Source organism: Anser cygnoides, chromosome 16 (genome assembly GCF_040182565.1).
Source record: "Anser cygnoides isolate HZ-2024a breed goose chromosome 16, Taihu_goose_T2T_genome, whole genome shotgun sequence".
Taxonomy (NCBI): domain Eukaryota; kingdom Metazoa; phylum Chordata; class Aves; order Anseriformes; family Anatidae; genus Anser; species Anser cygnoides.
In genome coordinates this window covers 2,964,072-2,983,048 of record NC_089888.1, presented here as the reverse complement: position 1 = coordinate 2,983,048, position 18,977 = coordinate 2,964,072, and the positions used below count along the sequence as shown (strand labels likewise).

The window sequence follows — 18,977 nt, the reverse complement described above, 5'->3', positions numbered from 1 at the left end:
AAAAGTCACGGAACCGAACTTTCAGATTATCTCAGAAGCTAGTCACCTTGTAGTTTAATATTAATTCGTCTGTTGCAGAGTTATAATTGGGCTTCTTTTCACTCTGGAATTAAAACAACTGTACTTTAAAGTAGATTTTAATAATTATTTACATGTTACTTTAGTATTGCTTTGATAAGTTCTACATTTGTTTTTAATACTTAGCCTTTTAACAGTACTTAGATACTCAGGCTTGCTTTTTTTAATTTTTTACATTTTCTTAAATATAGGTTTTAACTTCTGCATTTGAAATTCTATGTTTAGCCTCCTGCGATCAATTAATTCAATGTTCTCAAAGAGCCTTCTGAATATTTCAAGGACTCCCTGAAGGTGAATTTTTAGGATTCCAGGTAAATACAGTAATATGAGCAAGCCTTTTTCTCATGGATACTGTAGGAAAAGTTAATCATTGTACTAAGAATAGTTGTTCCAAAAATACCTTAAAAATAACAATCTGCAAGACTATGAAGACTTTTCTCAGCTCTGAAATTGAGCCACTTTTCACCATAATTATTTGAGGAAAAAAAAGCAATTATAAATTCAATTGTTATTAGTGTAAGTTCCTAACCAACCCAAACTCCTTTTTTTAATATTAAGCTGTTAAGTACTCCAACTATTTTAGTTTCTGTTAAAATAGAAGTTAAACCATCCTCCATTTAAATATTCCCAACTGCTCAATTTGCAATAATTTTAACCAGAATTAACAAACATTTAGCTAAAAATCATGATTCTGTTACACAGACCCTCCTCTTTTTTGTTTCAAAATAATTTCCGGCAACAACTCAGTCTGCAAGATATCGAATGACCTTTGCTGATTTGCAGTTTCCAGTCAATTTTGCTTCAGGAGTGGTTTTGGTTGGCTTTCACTTCATCAGATGCCTTTAAAGAATATTTTCAAGACTTTCTTTTACGGAAAGAGGTACAACAGATAAACTGTTCTGAAAAAAAAGAGGAAATGATGATATAAAATTGGAAGTGAGCAAGAATCAGTTTTAAGCATACGTCTTTATGAATGAAGCTGAATCACACACTTCATTTTCCAAACACAAAAAGTCTTTCGGAAATGTATTAATTAAAATTAAGTGCCACCGACAAGCAGCTTTAGAGGGATGGCAGTCCTTTTCAAATTAGCATAACACTAACGACAGCCATGGAAATTGGTTTAATAACCCTAAATAGTTACACCCCACTCCTAACACAAATGGCCACGGACAGCTCGAGCCCCTCAGGCTGCGACTGTACCAGTTTATGTGGTTGCTCTGACATGGGGTGGGTATTCCTATCTGAACAGAAATCACTGAGTGCACCTCAATTATGATTATATAATGATTAGTGAAGCATACAAGGCACCAAAGCGTTAAACATAATAAAACAGAAAACCAAAGTAAACCAGCACGTTGACATCAAAACTTGGTCGGCGAGGGACTCACTTGGTAACTCGTACTACCGCAGTCAGTACTTGGCAAGAGATTATTCATTTAGCCGTGACATTAAGCAGCCCAAACCACACGTAGGTCAAGCTGCAGATATAACAGAAAACCAAGCTGAAGGGACGAGCAGAGTCTTTAAACAATTTCCTTCCCTGACGTGTTTTACACCGGTGTCCTCGGAGCTAAGCTCAGTGCTACAGCAGCCCCATTTAAACACAGCTCCAGCACTGGGGGCAAAGCGCTCTCCAGCAAGCATCCAAATACATAAGTTAAACCTCATGCATTTACAGTCTGCTTAACTGTAAACGTCAGGCACAAACAACATTTTTGTGTGCTTGAGATTCATTAGAAAAGATGGAGAAAAAAACAAAATCCCTGCTGAGAAGGAGCTGAATTTCCACAAGCTTTTTAAAGCACGATGATTGTTCACCTAAGTTCACAGCGCTGCTCCCCTGGGAAGCACTGCTACAGCACCTCCTCGTTACCTGACTTCAGCAGGGCTTTGCTCGGGCTGCCAGCTGGTTTTAGAGACATGTAGGACAGAGAAAGTGGTTATTCATGTCTTTTATTTATTATAAATACATATAAATATGTTAAGTGACCTTTGTTTTGCTTACGATGAGCAACGACTTTGGAAAATCTGGAAAACTTAACCAAGCTGAGAAACAGGCAAAAAGCAGGCATTAGCATACAATCAGAGTCCCCTCAGTTCAAGATTATTTTGTTCTAAAGATCAAAATAATGCATCTTATTTTGAAGCATCTATAGCTTTATCAAGAGCACCAGACTGCCTCCCTCCCAGGAGCTGACCAAATGACATTTTCATCCGGGTTTTTGGGCACAAGCAAGCCCTGTCTGGCTATGGATGAAGCCCCTCATTTACGTGTGGCTCTGAAACATTGCATAGTTTCGGGGCTGGGTTTTCTTTCTTTCCTTTTAAGCTGTTTTCAACCCAGATCAATCAGTCCAAAGAAAACTCACTGAGGTTTCCACTTCCAGATCTCTCTCTCTCCCCCTCCCTGTGCTCCTGTAGTATAAAAACTGCTCAAGAACTTTGCAGGTCAGAGCAGGCAGAAAAGAAACGCCACGCTCACAGTCCGCTAACGGGCTGGGAGGGAAACGACTACCGATGGAATTGCATGGGGGAAGAAACTAAAAGTTAACGGTGGGTGTGTTTTGGGTCTGAGCATCTCCGAATGAGGTACGAGGGGGTGATTTAATAAAAAATGAACAAACAGAAAACCCAGACTTAACTGATGGCAGGAAGCCGGGGCTGGTGGCGAGTGGAAAGAGAGGTGCACAGGAAAAAAAAAAAAAGAGAAAGAAAAATAAACCCGAGAAGCCCGAAGAAGGCAGAAGTCAAGGCTTGTCGTTACAGTGTTTGCAGAGGGCAGAGGCGGCTCCCGTGAAGGCAGTGCATTTCTCAGGGCAGCCGGGCAAGGCCGTGCTGGTGAAGGGGTAGACGGCCGACTGTCCGAAGGGGCTGAGGGTGGCGGGCAGCGGGGCGCCGAGCGCTTGGCCCTGGTTCAGGTAGGCCACCAGCCTCCGCATCTCCTCCAGAGCCTGCGCCTGCATGAGGATGTAGTTCTTGGCCAGGAGCAGGGTGGCGATTTTGGACAGTTTGCGCACCGAGGGGCTGTGGGCGTAGGGGATGACGGAGCGCAGGCCGTCCAAGGCGTCGTTGAGGTCGTGCATCCGCCGCCGCTCCCGCGCGTTGATGCTGAGGCGCAGCGAGCGCTGCTCCTTGGGCTTCTTGCCCAGCGCGGCCCCCTTCAGCTTGCCCTCCCGCTCCAAGGCCTCGCCGCCCTTCGCCCCGGCCTCGAAGCCGTCCTCCTCGTCGCCGCTCTGCTCGCCGCTGCTCTCCGCCGCCTTGCCCAGCGCCCCGGGGTGGTGGAAGGCCGCCCCGCCGCCCCCCGCCAAGGCTCCCCGAGGGCTCGGGGCGCCGCCGTAGGAGAAAGGCGACGGGGCGTAGCCCGGGGCCAGCGCCAGGTACGCCTCGCCGGCCAGAGACTTGAGCTCGGCCATCCTGCCTCCCTGACGCCGCCCCGGCGCTGAGGGAGGAGGAGGATGAGGACGGCGATGATGAAGAGTAGGAGCCGTCTCCGCCGCTCCGCTCCTCGCCGCTCCGCGCCGGGGGCGGGCTGTGAGGCGGCCGCGGCCCCGCCGCCGCTTATATAGCGGAGAGCGGCCCGGCGCGAGGCCCCGCCGCCCAATCAGAGGGCAGAGAGGGACGGCGGGAACGGCCCCGCGCCGGGCGCAGCCCCGCCCTCGTCCCCGCCGCCTGAGGCGGGCGCTGAGGGGAGCGGGGAGGGGCGGGCAGCGCGGCCCTGAGGAGGCAGTGGCAGGGCTGTGGGGTGGGGGGGGCAGGTGGGTCCCCTGCGGATAGAGGGGGGCTCCGGGAGTGGCGGGGTGAAGTCTTGTCACTGGTGTGCTCTGTCCGGGTCTGCTGTCCTGGCACCATGCTCCTATCCCATCACCACACTCCTGTCCTGTCACGATGCTCCTGTCCTGTCACCACGCTCTTGTCCCATCACGATGCTCCTGACCGTCACCACACTCCTGTCCTGTCACCATGCTCCTGTCCCGTCGTGATGTCCTCTCTTAGAGGAGCTTTTAAAAGCTCTAAATTTCCCTTTCTAAAATGAACAAGAAAAGGCGACTGTTGAGCTGATGCTTCAGCCTTCCTCTCACTGGGACACTAGTTGGAGCCCGTTTCTGTCAAGCACGGGTTTTTAGAAAGCTAGCAAGGATGTCAAGGTTGACTTTCTGTCAGAGTTTGTTGAACCCAGTGCAAAGGGTGCAGATCAATGGTTTGTGCAATTCCCCAAGTCTGATCTCATTTGGAGTCCACAGTAAAATACGTTACCATGCAGGAGTCCGTCTTATTGTGGAAATGGCCACCACACCCTAGTCCTTGTTAGCCCCCAAACAAATAAAGAATTGATTAGAGAACATACATACATATCTGTGTTTATATATGTGTATATATATATATATTTGAGAGAGAGCGAGCTTTCTAGTGTCCTTGTCAGGTAAAACTGGAGAAGTGAACACTTCCCCAACCCCACACCTGGGACCACCAGTCACAGAATGGTACATATTGCAATGGGAGGCAAAGTCATGCAAGGTCTTGACAGCTTGTGGGCATGGCTTGCTGGCCTGGTCGCTCTGATTTAGGTGAGGATGACAGCGGAGGTACCTGTTGTGATGAGAGATTTCCAAGGCAAAGGCCCCGTCTATTTCCATTTCCTTCAAAGGCTCACTGTGCTCCTTCATTCCATGTACCAGGAAAAGAAATGTGATCCTTCGTGACTCAGTCTGACTCTGAAGGGACTCTCTGTCCTTCCCAGTTATACCAGTAACTGAGTAGTAAGCTCAGAAAGGAAACAAATCTCTTTTTTTCATAACCATTTTGGTAGCATAGTGGCCTACAGTGAGAGAAATTGTGGCTGTGGGGGAATCCTTGCCATGACTGGGAGAGTAGTCCACAGGGAAATCCCACGGGGAATCCAAAGCAGCCACTGGCAGTGGTGAGAGCCATGGAGAGAAGGATAAGCAAGGTGCTTAGTCCTGTATTCCCACACTGAGATGGTAGAGAAGGCCTAATTGTTACAACAGAACAAGGTCCCAGAGTCAGGATTTTTTCTAGGCTTCTGAGACTGCTTGGTTGCACTGTGTTTTGGCGTACAGGCAGTATTAAGAGCATCCCAGGCTTTCTGCAGGCATGCCATGTGCCTGGTCCAAGCCCCTCAGGTGCCTGCTTGGAAAGGATGGGATGCATCATGTGTGCTGACATCCAGGTGCGAGTGGGTGGATATTGCCTAAAGGCAGACACAACCTGTTGATGCAGGTGTACCTGGTAGGTGATTTCCTGAAGTAAACAATGGCTTAGGTGTTAAAGTGACACGAGGCTTTTTCCAGAATGTGTTCTGTTTTTATCAGAGCCTCTACAAAGCGCAGTTAGCTTGTCCTCTTCCCATCACCTCCCTTTATGCAGTGTGCTAACGTGAAATGACGAGCTTGTCTCTCTTCCTTCTCCACATCAGAGCCACGAGTGCTGAGACCTGCGGTGACAGACGCACACTTGCCTGTAGTAGCAGAGCTGCAGCCCAAGAATAAGGCTGTTCCCCTCTGTGAATGTAAGTCCAGAAGATTTTCGGAAGAGTGTAATACATAAAACAAGTTGTGCAAGCATGTGCACAAGTTTTGGCCATCACAGTTTTCACTGATACTCCCTTGTCTTGCCTCCAGTGTCTGATATCACGTCTCTGTTTTTGCTGCCCTTATCAGGCTTATTAGACTATGAAGACTGTTTTTAGTCAATTAATTGTTTTATGAGAAATGAACCACTTGACTACTCCTAGGGCAGATCAATGTAAAAATTCATGGTGGCTTTCAAATACAGGTGAGCACAGCGTAACTTCTGTTCACCTCTGGGATTGCTCACACACTCCAAGTCACAACAGAAAAACAGAGAGAAGTACTAGAAAATTATCACTGATATAAACCAATTCCAACAACAACAACAAAGATGTGCAAGGACTGTTAAAAGCAGGATTGTTCACTGCTGGAAAAGATTTACCTTTTTTTTTAGAAATTTTTGTTGTAAAGGCACGGTACAAGTAGTGCAATCTTTCTAAGTACGTCAAGCATCTAGCAAGGCTAATGTTAAGAGAAGCAGTGGGCTGAAAATTAGAAGTGAACACTTTTCACATAGGCTCTGTAGTGCTTTGATAAATAGATGAGTTCTTCAAGGGTTATTTCAACACCATAGGGCAGCTTGGGAGATAGATCAACCACAACAGAACAGAGCAGAAGACTCATTGCCTTACATAATTCTAAAACACACAGTTGAGAGAATTCATTTGGAGTCTGTATAACTATGAAATCAAATCAGGCTTAATGTGCTACAAAACAAAATGTACAGTGAAAAATTTGTTTTGGACTTCTCCCTCAAATTTCAGCTGTGAATATGTAGCTTTGAAAATATTCAATCTGGTTTCTCCCTTAAAAATGACATGGCTGCTATCTGAGAAAAGGAAACATCTGATTTGGGTTTTGACATGTCAAACAACAAAAAAAAGGGGAGATAAAAAAAATTAGCAGAAGGGAGTGACGCATATGGAAGAACATTGCAGAAAATCAAATCTCTTCCAAGTGCTTCAGGGAAAAATGGACATACGCAATAGGAAGTAAATTTATCTCGTACTGTGAAGTATTTGCCAGCTTCTAAGTGGGATTTTTCCTTCTGCTGTTATACATATTCAAAACTTGGTATGAATATTTAATAATTAATAGCAGACAATTATAGCTAGAATTATAACAGTTATTGTAACTGTAAGTTCCTTAAGGCAGGACCGTACCTTTATTAAGACTCTTTTATGCCACAATCATTTCGTAAATAATATGCAGTGCTAATGATTTGATTGACATATCCGCCTCCATAATAAACGAGCTTTCTGTTAGCTTAACAAGGCCAGACAAAGTGAAACACTTTCACCTGACTGTGTACGGGACCAAACCAGGAGCAGCACAGCCTGCACAGGCTGCGCTGACCATCGTTTGACACTGGGCTGTGTGGGGACTACAGCTCCCAGGTGCTGCTGCAGCTTGGAGGCTGCTCTCATCCCTCGGGGAAAAAAGGCAGTCTGGAATTTGTAGCACTTGTGCTACAGGAGGAGTTTGAGTACAGTTTATTTCAGTTTTGATGCAAAGAGTGGGAGAAAATTATCAAAATACATATATATATATATATTTAAATTTTGCTTTTACTTTTAAAACCACGCACCTGAATCAAACGATGCGTCTTACAGCGTCCCTGCCTACAGGCTGAATTTCTGGAGAATTGGAATGAGATAAGACCATTCAACGAAGCACAAATCTTTACTCAGTCACGCTACCTATCACATGGTAGATAAAGGACTTTAGGGTTTGGTCTGGACCTATTATTAAAGTGGCTAAAACAGTTGCAATGACTGCCACATCCATTTGCAAACTCCAGCTGTTTTGCTGCATATTGCATTAAGAGCGTTTTGATATGGGGACCAATTTACAAATGGATATTTTTCCATCAGAAAGAAAAAAAAAAAAACACGAAAAATTCCATCTCCATCCCTACCAGCCGTATTCAGATGTTAAAAAATATGACAAAACAGACACTCCTGAGCAGAAAGGTGTCTGAAAGACCTGGTGCTGGGGCCGAAACTCAGAGCAGAGCCCTGCGAAGTGCCACGCTGACACCTAGCGACAGCCTCCTGCAGAGCCCGGCAGATACCTGGCACCCTCCCCAACGCAGCAGAGGGATGCAGAGCACCAAAAATTCAGAAGTGACCCAAACAGCACCCAGGAGTGCTTGTGGGTTTGGGGCTGGGGTTCCACAGCCGGTATTTGGCACGCCTTGCCCTGTAAATATGACCCTGTTCCTGGTGGCTGCTGCCACTGCAGCGGGTCTGGCAGGCTTTGGAGCTTTTCCTTTTATTCAGACAGACACATGGACAGTGGAAAGTGCAGAGGTGCTTGAGCCTCAAGGCGCGTCAGTGGATCATCTTGTGCTGAGAAAAAATGGTGCTGGGATGAGTGGGGTCGTTCTACCCTGCTGGGTGCTGTGAAAAGTGGGTGAACACAGCCCCTTCCTTCCCTCGGGTGTCCTAGTAAAAAATAAAAATAAAATAAAATAAAATAAAATATATAAAATAAAATAAAATAAAATAAAATAAATAAAATAAAATAAAATAAAATAAAATAAAATAAAATAAAATAAAATAAAATAAAATAATTAAATTAAATTAAATTAAATTAAATTAAAATAAAATCAGCAAGGCAGGAAAGGCACAATCTATAGCCATGCTGTGTTGGTTCTGGCTGCTTGCAGATGGTGTGTAGGCAGAGGACAGGAGCTCAGAGGAGGGAAAAGCAGGCAGGGCTTGGTCTGCGGGGCAGCAGACGGGTGTCTGCCCAAACACACAGAGGTCTGGGGTAGCTGGAGGTTGTAGCTGTCCCCTAGGAGCATGGCAGGAGGGTGAGAAGAAGTGGAGCTGCTGAAGTGGTAGTACTGTTGTTTCTGCTGAGTTCTTGGCTATCACGTGTCTGCTGTGCTGCTGAGGATTTCACCTAAAAATAAATAAATAAATAAATAAATAAAGTATTCCTGAAAGATGGAAAGATGCAGGGATAGCATTTTTATTTTAGGGAGGGAAAATCTTATGGGTAAGGCTCTGGAGATGAGACTTCTGTTCTCAGTTGTGCCCAAAGCTCCCTCAGGTACTAACAGGGCATTCAATTCGGGTTGCAAAACCTGCCTGAGGAGTCAGGTGGATGTGTAAGGGGTGGCTATACTGATTGTGCATTCATAATAATATAAAAGACAGTGAAAGCTTCTTTTACCATCTGCTCCTGCACCACCACAATTCCTAGGGTTTAGCAACAGCACCCCAAGGAGTTTCATACCACAAACTGCTCAGTACTGTGCTGCTCTTCAGGCACAAGCGATGGCAAGGTGAGGCCTCACACAACCTGGAAGCTTATTTTGGGGCAGCTTATCAAAGTCAGACTTCGTTTTGAAAGTGCAGGCCTCTGGATAGATTTTGCCCTGCCTACACCCCCCAGCTGTGCATACTTCTTGCCCTTCGCTAGGTGGCAGCAAGAAGATGGCTATAAAAATTCGAAGGAGTTGATTTATTTATTTTTTTAATTAAAAAAAAAAATAAATACATCGAGCAGAGAGTTTACAACCTCTTTCCCGTCTCGATGGATTTATTTAGCAGCCCCTCAGCAAACAAACCACCCAAATGTGGCGAACCCTCCAGCGGACGGAGGATGCTCGAACCCGGAGCATCCCCGCGCCCCGCCGCCGGGCCGGGGCCGTGCCCGCCGCTCCCCGCAGCCGCTCTGCGCTCCCTCTGCTGGCCAAGCGGCTCCTGGCGGCTGGCCGGCTCTCCTCGGAGCTCCCGCAGCTGCAGGCAGCGTGGCAAGGAGGGACAGGGCTTCCTTGTAGCCTCCCGAGTGCTGCCTGGTGCCAAAATAGCCCCTGTTCCTTCCCAGAGCAAGGGGGCACCATCGTCTCTTTCCCAGGGCGTCTAGCTCCAGTTTCAGCTTGCAGCCAGGAGACTGGTTTGGTAGCAAGGCCGGACTCTTGCTTCTCCCAAGTCCCAGCCTCTTCTCCTGTTCTTCCCATCAGTCCCTCAGCAACAGGACAACGTTTGTTACGCCAACCGGCAGCGCACAGAGCGCCCTTAGCTCCAGCTACAGCCCCTGTACACCCACCACTGCTTTTGCTAAGGAAAGGGGTGTGCTTGGATGTCCATCGAGCCTTTCACAGGAAAAAGAAAATGTATATTTTTGGTAGAGTTTGAACACTGTCATGCAGAGCGAAAACCCAGAACAAGAAGCTACTGCTAAAGAGGACAAAGAGAGGGAGGAGGATTCCAGCTGAACTCTGAGTCCAAGCTAAAATGTTGCCTTCCCTCACTGAAATCAAAGCAAATGCTAAACACAGCCCCCTTCCGAACAAGAAGAGAGGCTCAGTTCTTGTCTTCCTCTGTTCTTCACGACTCTATCTGCCTCACAGCAACCCTTCTTTAAAGTCACTCTGCCTTTTGGTAACTCTCTGCACCCTGGTACAAGGCCAGCTGGGATCCCGTTCCTAGCCAAAGCAGAGGAGATGTCCCTTCCAGGTCCTCTCCTGGCACAGGGGGATGCATGCCACAACATGCTGCTGACCAGTTTGCCAAGAGGAAAAGGTTGAACGTGACAGATGGCCTTTAGGAAAATTGGAAATGGAAAATTGTCCCAGCGTGGCTCAGGACTGACCGAGGATGCAGGACGTGTTGCTGTTCACAGAAATGGGGCATGGCTACCTACCACACAATTTTTGGAGCAGGGATTTGGGTTCAGGCTAAGGCCTAGACTTCTCTCCTGAAGGCAAACAGTGTGTTCCCTGTCTTGCCTTTCACAGGACGGAGGTTTCTGCTGGCCTGGGTGCTTTCAATTCCCTCCTGCCACGTGAATATCCCAACCTAACGAGTGTGGGAAAACTTGGCTGTTCTAATAAGACTGGGGAGCAGTCGAAAATGGATTAAGAAGGGATTGAATGTGTCTTGCGAGAGCTTGGCTATTGATTTCTAACCCTCCCATTCTGATGTTATTGCAGAAATGATTTTCTTCTGCACCGTGCAGAGATTAAATATTAATAAATAGAAAATTAAAAAAAAAAAAAAGGGGAAAAAGACCAGATCCCAAGACATCCCACTGCACAATTAAAAAGCAAATGAAGGATTTCTAGAATGAAAAACTTTGTTTCCTCAAGTTTTCTTGAGCTCAAAGTAGAAACTTCAGAGGTTTTGGGGAGATTATTTGTAATATTTCTCTGTAGTGTTTTGTAGCAGGGTTGTGTGAGTTTGAGCCACATCCCATCGCAGAAGGTTCGATATAGACACAGAACAGGGAGGATGGAGCTTTACTTAGGTCCCGTTCGTCAGTAACCCATTTGCTCACTGATGATGAAGTAAGGGGAAACATGCAGGTCTACTCTGGCTTCACTTACACTGCATCCCGCAGTCAGACTCAATTCCATTAGGTGTCTATTTATTATTTAACACGAGGAGATGGAAGACCAGGCACACCAATACGATTTTTATGTCCTCGATGTTCCACTTCTCACAAACACTGCACAAGCTGCTCCCTCCCGTGAACTCTGCAGCTCCCAGCTGAAATCCACATCCTTGAGGCTCTGAAGCAGGGGTGGAGAGGTGACCTTAGCATGCGGATTATGACTTCTGTGCCCAGAATTTGCAAGGAACTCTGCTCCTGTGAGATCTGCAGTTCTCATTCTGCCCCATCTCCTTCCTCATTCCAGGGGAGCTGGGCAGTTATTGAATAATAATAAAAAAAAGAGCACAACGAGGATCTCCCATACAACATCTGCAAGATCAGCATTCTATCTGCAGCAGGATACGCATGGAATATGCAAACAAAAGTGTGGAGACACTTTAATATGGAAGAACATTCTTTTTTTAAGGAGTTGCTACCATAAAAGGGCTTGCAAGGGTCTTATGCAAAGGAAGTAGAAATTTATGTATGTCTGCATCCAATCTTTCATGTTCTCTCCCTGTACCCTAAAAGGTGGCTTATGTTGCTACTGTACATCGTGCGACAGAGATAAAATAAGATCTATGTACAATCTGTCATGCTTTTCCTTTTTTTTTTTTTTTTCCTTTCTTCATATTTGGAGTTCTAGCAGTATTCATACAAAAGGGCAAATCTGCTCCCAAAATGTGGGACTGCAGGAACCAGCTCTGAACTTGATCTGTCCCTGAAAGATGCTGCTCTCTCTGTCGACTTCTATCATTGCAGCACTCTTGCTTCCAATGGCAGCATGGTCGGTGGCAGGATTTCATGGGCGTCACACAGCCTGCAAGCTCCAGGCTGCGGGCAGCCAGGTTGCAGAGTGTCTCATCCCTACAGCCCCGGTTAGGAATGCTGGAGTGATCTCATCCTGCTGACTGCTTTCCTGGCTGTTATTTTTGTGAAGCAAATAATTTTTATTTCATGCTGATGCAAATTTGGAGCAATGTTAGTGGGTGGAGACAACAGAAGAGGGGAGAGGAACCAGCTCGATGGTCCCATGAACATAATCAAAGGCAGGATTTGTCCACTCCATTTCATTAGGGTCCCGAAGCCTGTTCTTTGTTTCCCCGGGAAAGCAAGCCGAAGTGGGGCTTTCAAGATAGACGGGAAAGCCTATAAGTAAGGGTGAGACCCCTCGCTTGGGTGGCAGAAGTGTTGACCATCTTCAGTTGGTAGAAGAGGCAAAAAAGAATTGTTTCTCTGGGTTTAAGGGTAAGTTGGTGGATAAATTTGTGCCAAGCACATGGCCAAATGGAAGCCTGGTCCTGGGTTTCCAATTTAGCTGTACGGCTGAGCAGAAGGGGCTCCAGCTTCGGCCTCTTACAGATTTGCTGTGTGCCTGAGGTGACCCAGGTCCTTGAAACCAATGAGTCAGGAAGCTGAAGGCTTGGAGACCCTGGGTTTAATGTGCTACAGCCTCTGCGGCTTAACGAATGACTGCCTGTCAGCAGGGCTGGAGTACCTCATCAGGGACACTCTTAGTCTGCTCTGAAAAGAAAACACCCGAAACAGAAGAGAGGTCCAAGAATGCTTGCGTAGACAGTTATTAGGGATCAGCTGGTGGGTGGTAACCCTAAAAGCCACAGTAAATCAATTGCTTTCTGTTATTTCTAGGCTATTTTCTGTGCTTCGCTTCCTCATCTTCAAAATACCAGTGTTTGCAGTCCTGGGGCCTGACAGGATCATACACAAATAATTGCAAACCACCGATAGCGTAGATAGTGCTAGAGTCCCATGCATATTCTCCAGTGCTGCAGCTGAGATGGTACAGTAATAGAAAAAAGTGAGTAAATGCCTTTCCTGGGTGTATAAAAAAAACTGTGCAGATTATCCACCACGTCACACCTAGGTTTAGAAGCAGCATACGGCATTATTTGGCAGACACTAGGCAATATTTAGTGACTATGCCAGCTATATATAATGGAATTACAGAGGGTGTGAGAAAGCAACACCTCCTCCCATCTGCCCCCTTAAGGGAAGCAAATGCTTTGCTATAACACTGTTCCCTGAGAGCTAGAACTTTAGCAAATAAGGGACTTTATTAAGTTGTTAATAAGATTTCATTTTCTCACTAATGCTGCGGTGCTACATTATTAATTTAAAACTGTATTTAGCCTGACATGCTAAAGTGCTAGGCCTCATTATTAATGCATAAACCCATGCCTCTGTTGTTTAATTAAACACCATGATTATGAAGTTCTGATGTGGTTTAATGATAGCAGGCTGGAGTGGCAGTACATTCCTGTGCTCAGATCTCCCCCATTCCCCCCTCCTGCTACTTTCTCCTTTCATTTCCCTTGAAAAGCACAAATGCAGTTGTTGTTCCACTGAATAAACACCACAGGACAAATGATGTTGATCTTTCCAAGGTGACAAAGAATTGTGTTTTTATTTTCCTAGGCTTAGCTTCTTATTGACCAGAGATTTCTATCCCCCATGTTTTTAATGGCTCTGAAGGCACCTGTTTCTGTTTCCCCAGAAGACCATTTAAAAAGCTCTCCCAATGAAGTCAGGAGGAGTTTGCAGCTGATTTCAAGGGGGCAGAGTTTCACCCAAAGGAGAGTAGAGACCTGGAGAAGGAGCCCAAACCAGTTTTATATATGTCTGTTTAAACACGGCTGTTTCTAAGCAGTTGTTATCTTGGAAATGCAGCTTGGCCAAGGGAAGATGATGGGAAGATGCTGTTGTAATGAATCACATAAGAATTAAAGGGATCTAGGCCAGGATGATAAACCCTGTGGGTATTTCCTTGCTTCACTTTCCCCACCTGCTTCCTTCTGAATTTGGCTCAAGTGTTTCAGAGTTGGTCGGGACCATTCCACGCAGCCCATAACTCATCGTATTCTCCTTGATCACCTTTGCAAGACCAAGAGTTGCTGGGTATTTCTCAGAGATTTCCTGCTATATATTCCCTTCTTTACCCTCTCAGAATTTGTCTTCTTTTTCTTACTTCTCCCTGCTCCTTGTGATGATTCTTTCTGCATAACAGCTCATCCAACCCGTCTTGCAGAGCCTCCTACTTTATTGACTAGGAGTAAAATTAAACATATTCTTATGTACTTTCCTGCTTAATAAGGATTTAGGCAGATCAGCCCTCTGTGCCTTTGTTTCTCTCCATACCCCTAGCCTGTTTTTCTGTTCAAACAGGAAATCTGTGGCTTTGGAGCCTGCCCTTTCTAAAACTTTGGGGTCCTCCCTCTCTTCTGAAGGCAAAAGGGGCTTTACTGTGGGCTTTACTGGAACCAGAATTTTACCTCACGTTTTGTAAGTCAAGGCAGATGCTGGTCTGGCTAGATGGGAAAGAGAAGGGACAAACTACTTCGGGGTGAGAGAGCACTTGTTGTGCTGGCTATATCTAGCAGGGTGGGTAAAGGCCCCCTCTCCTGCCATGCAGGTGAATTCTCGGCTGACAAGTAATGCTTTGCTCAGCAGTGCCCAGGTTGTTTCTAAACAGTCTTTTGTTTCAAACGCATCTTTAATTCTTACCCTTGTACCTCCCAAAGAAGAAAGTTGCTTCTAATCAATCTCCATTCAAGTTCTTGCACCGCAAGTGAGTGCACAGATCTGCTCTCTACATGTACAAATGCAACAGAAATATTACCAAGCCTAATTTCTTTTAGTAGATTATTATTTTTTAATAAGTGTTCAGCAAAGCAACCTTCCTCTAACAAAGCGATGACCTTTTTGCATTTATGTAGTGCTTGTTGCTAGGATTTAGATCTTTGACGAAAGCTGTTATTTCTCTTAAGTACAGGAGAAAGTGCATTTTCACTTCCATTTGGGTAAACTGTCATTTTCTACTGTTCACTGCTTTTCTCATCATGGAATAATAATTTGAGGTTCAGTGGGTTTTTTGAGAGAATGCGTTCCAGGAGTGTGCTGGGGCCTGGGAAGGCCTCTGTGTTCACTAGCAGGGGAGAAAAGGAAGAGGAGGGAGAAGGCTTGTGAAATATTTAAGGCTTCTGAGTAGTGCAGTTGCTCAGCTTCTGCCATCAAATCATATTCAATTTAGGAGGGTCATGCAGGTATTTTATAATCGTACACAAAAAGCAGCTGGTGGGTAGCTGGGAAGTTGTATGTGTATGCATAATATATCATTTTTTTGGTGGTAGCACTCGCGTCCATGGGAAGCCACTTTAGGTAGATTTAAGAGGGTTCTGTCCAACTGTGATACTGATGAATAACAGAAATAATCTAATATTACTCTTTGGATACCTGTGTTACCAGTGTTATTACAAGTCGTGCTATTAATACATGATGCAGGAGGAACTAAGCCACTTCAGCTGCAGTAAGGCTGTAACAGAGTGGAAGGGAGAGTTAGACGCGTGTACGCAGATCACTTTATGAGACGAAGAAATGAGTATCTCTTTCTTGAGCCATTTCTTAGTTTTTGTAGGTAGGGAGAGACTAAAAGAAACGATAAAAAACAACTTGACTAGTTATCTCTCATTTCTTTGCAATTTGAGCACGGGCAAATCCCTCAGTTTCTTTGGTGTTTGGAAAGGATGGAGCATGGAGTATCCCCCAAGAATAGTCACACTTGTCTTGGTCAAAATTGCTACTCAAACACATGAATTTATAAGTTGGATATACCGTTTGCCAGTCTTGCAGGAAGTGGAAAGCGGTATCGTATGCCTTTATCAGTTGTGTAAAATAAGGGAATTGAACGTGTTGCTGGGGAATGGCACAAAATTGCACTGCTCAGTGCTGAGAGCGTTGTGCTGTGGTTTCCAAAAGGTCAGTCAGGCCAGTCACGTTAACAAGAATAGTCCCTCTACGTCCTCTTTCTCTGTCTCTGTCTCACATGCACTTTGAAGAGAGAGCAATCGACAGTTTCATTCCGACTGAAACAACTGAAATTAATCAAGTCCAAATCCCTCCTGTCCAAGAGACCATGAATTCAGCTGGATCAGAAGCCCTTGGTTAAGCAGCCCCTGAAAGTCTATCAGAAGTTTATTAGTATGGTAATTTATCTGGGTAAGTGCATAAAGATGCTAATTGAATTTTTTTTTTTAATGTATTATTTTTTAAAGGCAGAAAGGTTGGGAATTTCCTAGGAAGAAAAGTAGAATTGTCACTTATGTTTCATCATGTCATAATGCTATAATTTCATCATTTTCCTGTATTTTTTTTTTTTTTTAAGCACAAAGAACAAAGAACTTGATACTCCAAAGATTTGGGGCTCGTGCCACGTCTGGTTCTGGTCTTGATGCATGGAGATAGATTGAATTAATCAAACTTCTTCACACTGCTATTTAATCGGGTTTACAATTAGCTGAGGGCTGCAGGTCTCCCGGGCCTATCAGCTTTGCAAGCAGACGCTGTAATACGGCAGCTCCGCAGCCACACACTGGGAGTGCCTTACAGACCAGATTGTCATAATGTGGCATGAAATTAAAGCGTGATGTTACTTGACAACAGAATTTCAATTTCGCCCTCCCCCCTTTTTTTTTCTCTTTAACAAAGTCTCTACCTAGAGACAGGCTTCCCTGTCGCGTTGCACCCACCTGCTCTAAGCTACACAGCTGCCTTCAAAAGAGTTTGTGATGCTATTAAACCGATCTGTGTTCCATTACAGCCATTCGAATATTCTTCCCTGTCTGCTTTCAATGGCAGATTATTTTGCTGTGAGGAGCTAATAAGCATACCGCTCTTAACTTGTTTCAATTCTTACTCAAATGTATTGACTTCTTCTCTCCCCGTTTTTTCACAACACAGAGGATTTTCGCTGGTGTCTGTTCTCCCCAAACCTGTGTGCACAGCGCCGTCAGTCCTCCTCTGCTGCCCTGATGCTGTCCAGAGTGGTTAAAACCACAGCCACCCAGATGAACAAACACTGGGGAGTGAAGATCCAGGGTTGATTTCTCCTTCCATCACCCCTCATCTCTTGAGAAGAAGTGTGGATGCCCAGTTAGGAAATGGGACTTCAAGTTCCCCCAGCCTGGATGCCCAGTTAGGAAATAGGATTTAAAATTCCCCCACCCACAAACACATCAAGATCTTGTGAACAACAATAACAAGATAAATTAATTATCTGGGTGCCGATGATTTTTTGTTATTTAAGAAACCCGTCATAGGAAGAGTTGGAAAGGAGAACATAACGAATGCAGAAGGGCTGGGAGGAAAGAGGGAACGACCAGGTCGAGTGGGTAAAGGAGATTGGTGTTCCCTCCTTGAACTGACCTGGAACCTAACCTAATTCAAGGTACACCTTAGAATCAATGGGTAGGTGATGAAGCGTTCCCTGCAGCTCTAAAGGAAGGGGCTGAGCACACGTTCCTGATGGTATTGCCATACTGAGGAATAAGCTCCAGCACTTGGAGCTGTTGGAGTCACACTGGACAAAGAGAATCACGCTCTAGGCTGAGAAGCTCTTCAGTTCTGCAGGAATGGATTCTGCTTTTAGTTCTGAGCTTTCTTCCACCTCTGAACTATAGCAACATTACATCTCTGCTAATATCAAATACCGAACTGAAAAACAAATTGTATCCACAGAAGAACGCCTGTAGATAGGATACACAGGTGAGATTCAGGCCAAACAGAATCACATCTTCTACATTCACTTTAACCGTCTTTTGCCTGAAATGGCACAGAGCTATGATTCTCAGAGTTATTTGGACATATTTAATCAGAATGTCTTCCATTTAGTTATCAAACATGGGAACAAAATGAGCTTTGCTTATAAAAAAACCCAACTCCTTAAACTTCTGTCCCCCTTTGCTCTCCGTTCTTTTTTCCTTCCCGCATGGTGCTGAGCATCTCCCAAGGACGAAGCGATTATTCAGAAAATTGATTCTGCTCCCATTGAAGGTGATTACTCCACCCCCGCTGAAATCCACAAAAGCACAATCAGGTACACAACCAAGGTAGTCCTGAGCATTTGCATCCTGTACAGGTTGGCCTGCAAACACCTGTAGTTTTTCTGGCTGATAGCAACCATTTATGGGCATAGGGGGTAAGGACAAAATCAGTGAACTTTAAGAAGCAAAAAAAAAAAAAAAAGGAACTTTTTTTTTTTTCTGATTGAGAAAAATCAGACTTAATGAAATGAGATGAAATTGTTTCCTCAATTTGCTTGGACGTTTTAAATCAAAAGCAGAGTGTAACCTCTGCTGGCAAATTACTGTAACCATTGCAATCACTTGCTAATTGATGGTAAAAGGGAGGGAAGGCTGGACTGTGGAATATTAATCAGAGATCATTCCTGGGAAGTCAGACTCTTTGTTTTCTCCTATTTTATTGGGCCATAGTCTCTGGGACTTTACAGCAAAATGTTTATATATATATATATATATATATATAAAATATTTATGAAACGCTTGCTAGTGACAGGCCAGGCTGGCCCTGCAGGCCCAAAGGAATTAATGTAAATTCCAGTCAACCATGAAAACCCACTAGAATTGAACTGTATTTCAGCATGGTGGATAAAGCACATCAAAGAGCAGAATTTCTATAAGATAATTACACACAATGCAACTCTAATCACAGAAAGACTGTGGATATTGCTGATAAAGCATTATAAATCTTTTATGACTATGCCTTGTTCTGCTGAATCAGCTTTCTGTTTCTATTGCACTAAACTCCAGATTCTTGCCCTTATTTATATATTTACAATTTAAAAAAACATATCAACTAAGAGTTTACTGTGGCTTCCATGAAAGGTTTGGATTTACTTAGTTTTTTTTACCTTGTTGAAGTGCAGTTAGATCAACGACAGCAAAATATTCACCTCTCCTGCCTGGCAGGTCTGCAGAAATAAATGGTCTGTGGCTGAGAACACGCCTTTCTGTTGTATTTTAAGAAATTGGAATAATTTCAGTTTTGACAGTTCCAAGTGCTCAAAATTCAGGCTCCCTCCCTCGTACTCTCTCTCGAGCATCACGA

The 18,977-nt window shown here is 44.7% G+C and overlaps 1 protein-coding gene across 1 annotated transcript; it reads right to left on the bottom strand.

The window, feature by feature from the left end:
- Positions 1 to 2,297: 2,297 nt before the first annotated feature.
- BHLHE23 (basic helix-loop-helix family member e23) lies at positions 2,298 to 3,625 on the bottom strand. The gene has a single exon (XM_048074764.2). The coding sequence runs from the start codon at positions 3,492 to 3,494 to the stop codon at positions 2,829 to 2,831; it is 666 nt and encodes a 221-aa protein (XP_047930721.1). The 5' UTR covers positions 3,495 to 3,625; the 3' UTR covers positions 2,298 to 2,828.
- Positions 3,626 to 18,977: the final 15,352 nt, after the last annotated feature.

Bases quoted from the DNA above. Each gene is read 5' to 3' on its own strand.
- BHLHE23 (XM_048074764.2), bottom strand. From the start codon at position 3,494: ATGGCCGAGCTCAAGTCTCTGGCCGGCGAGGCGTACCTGGCGCTGGCC.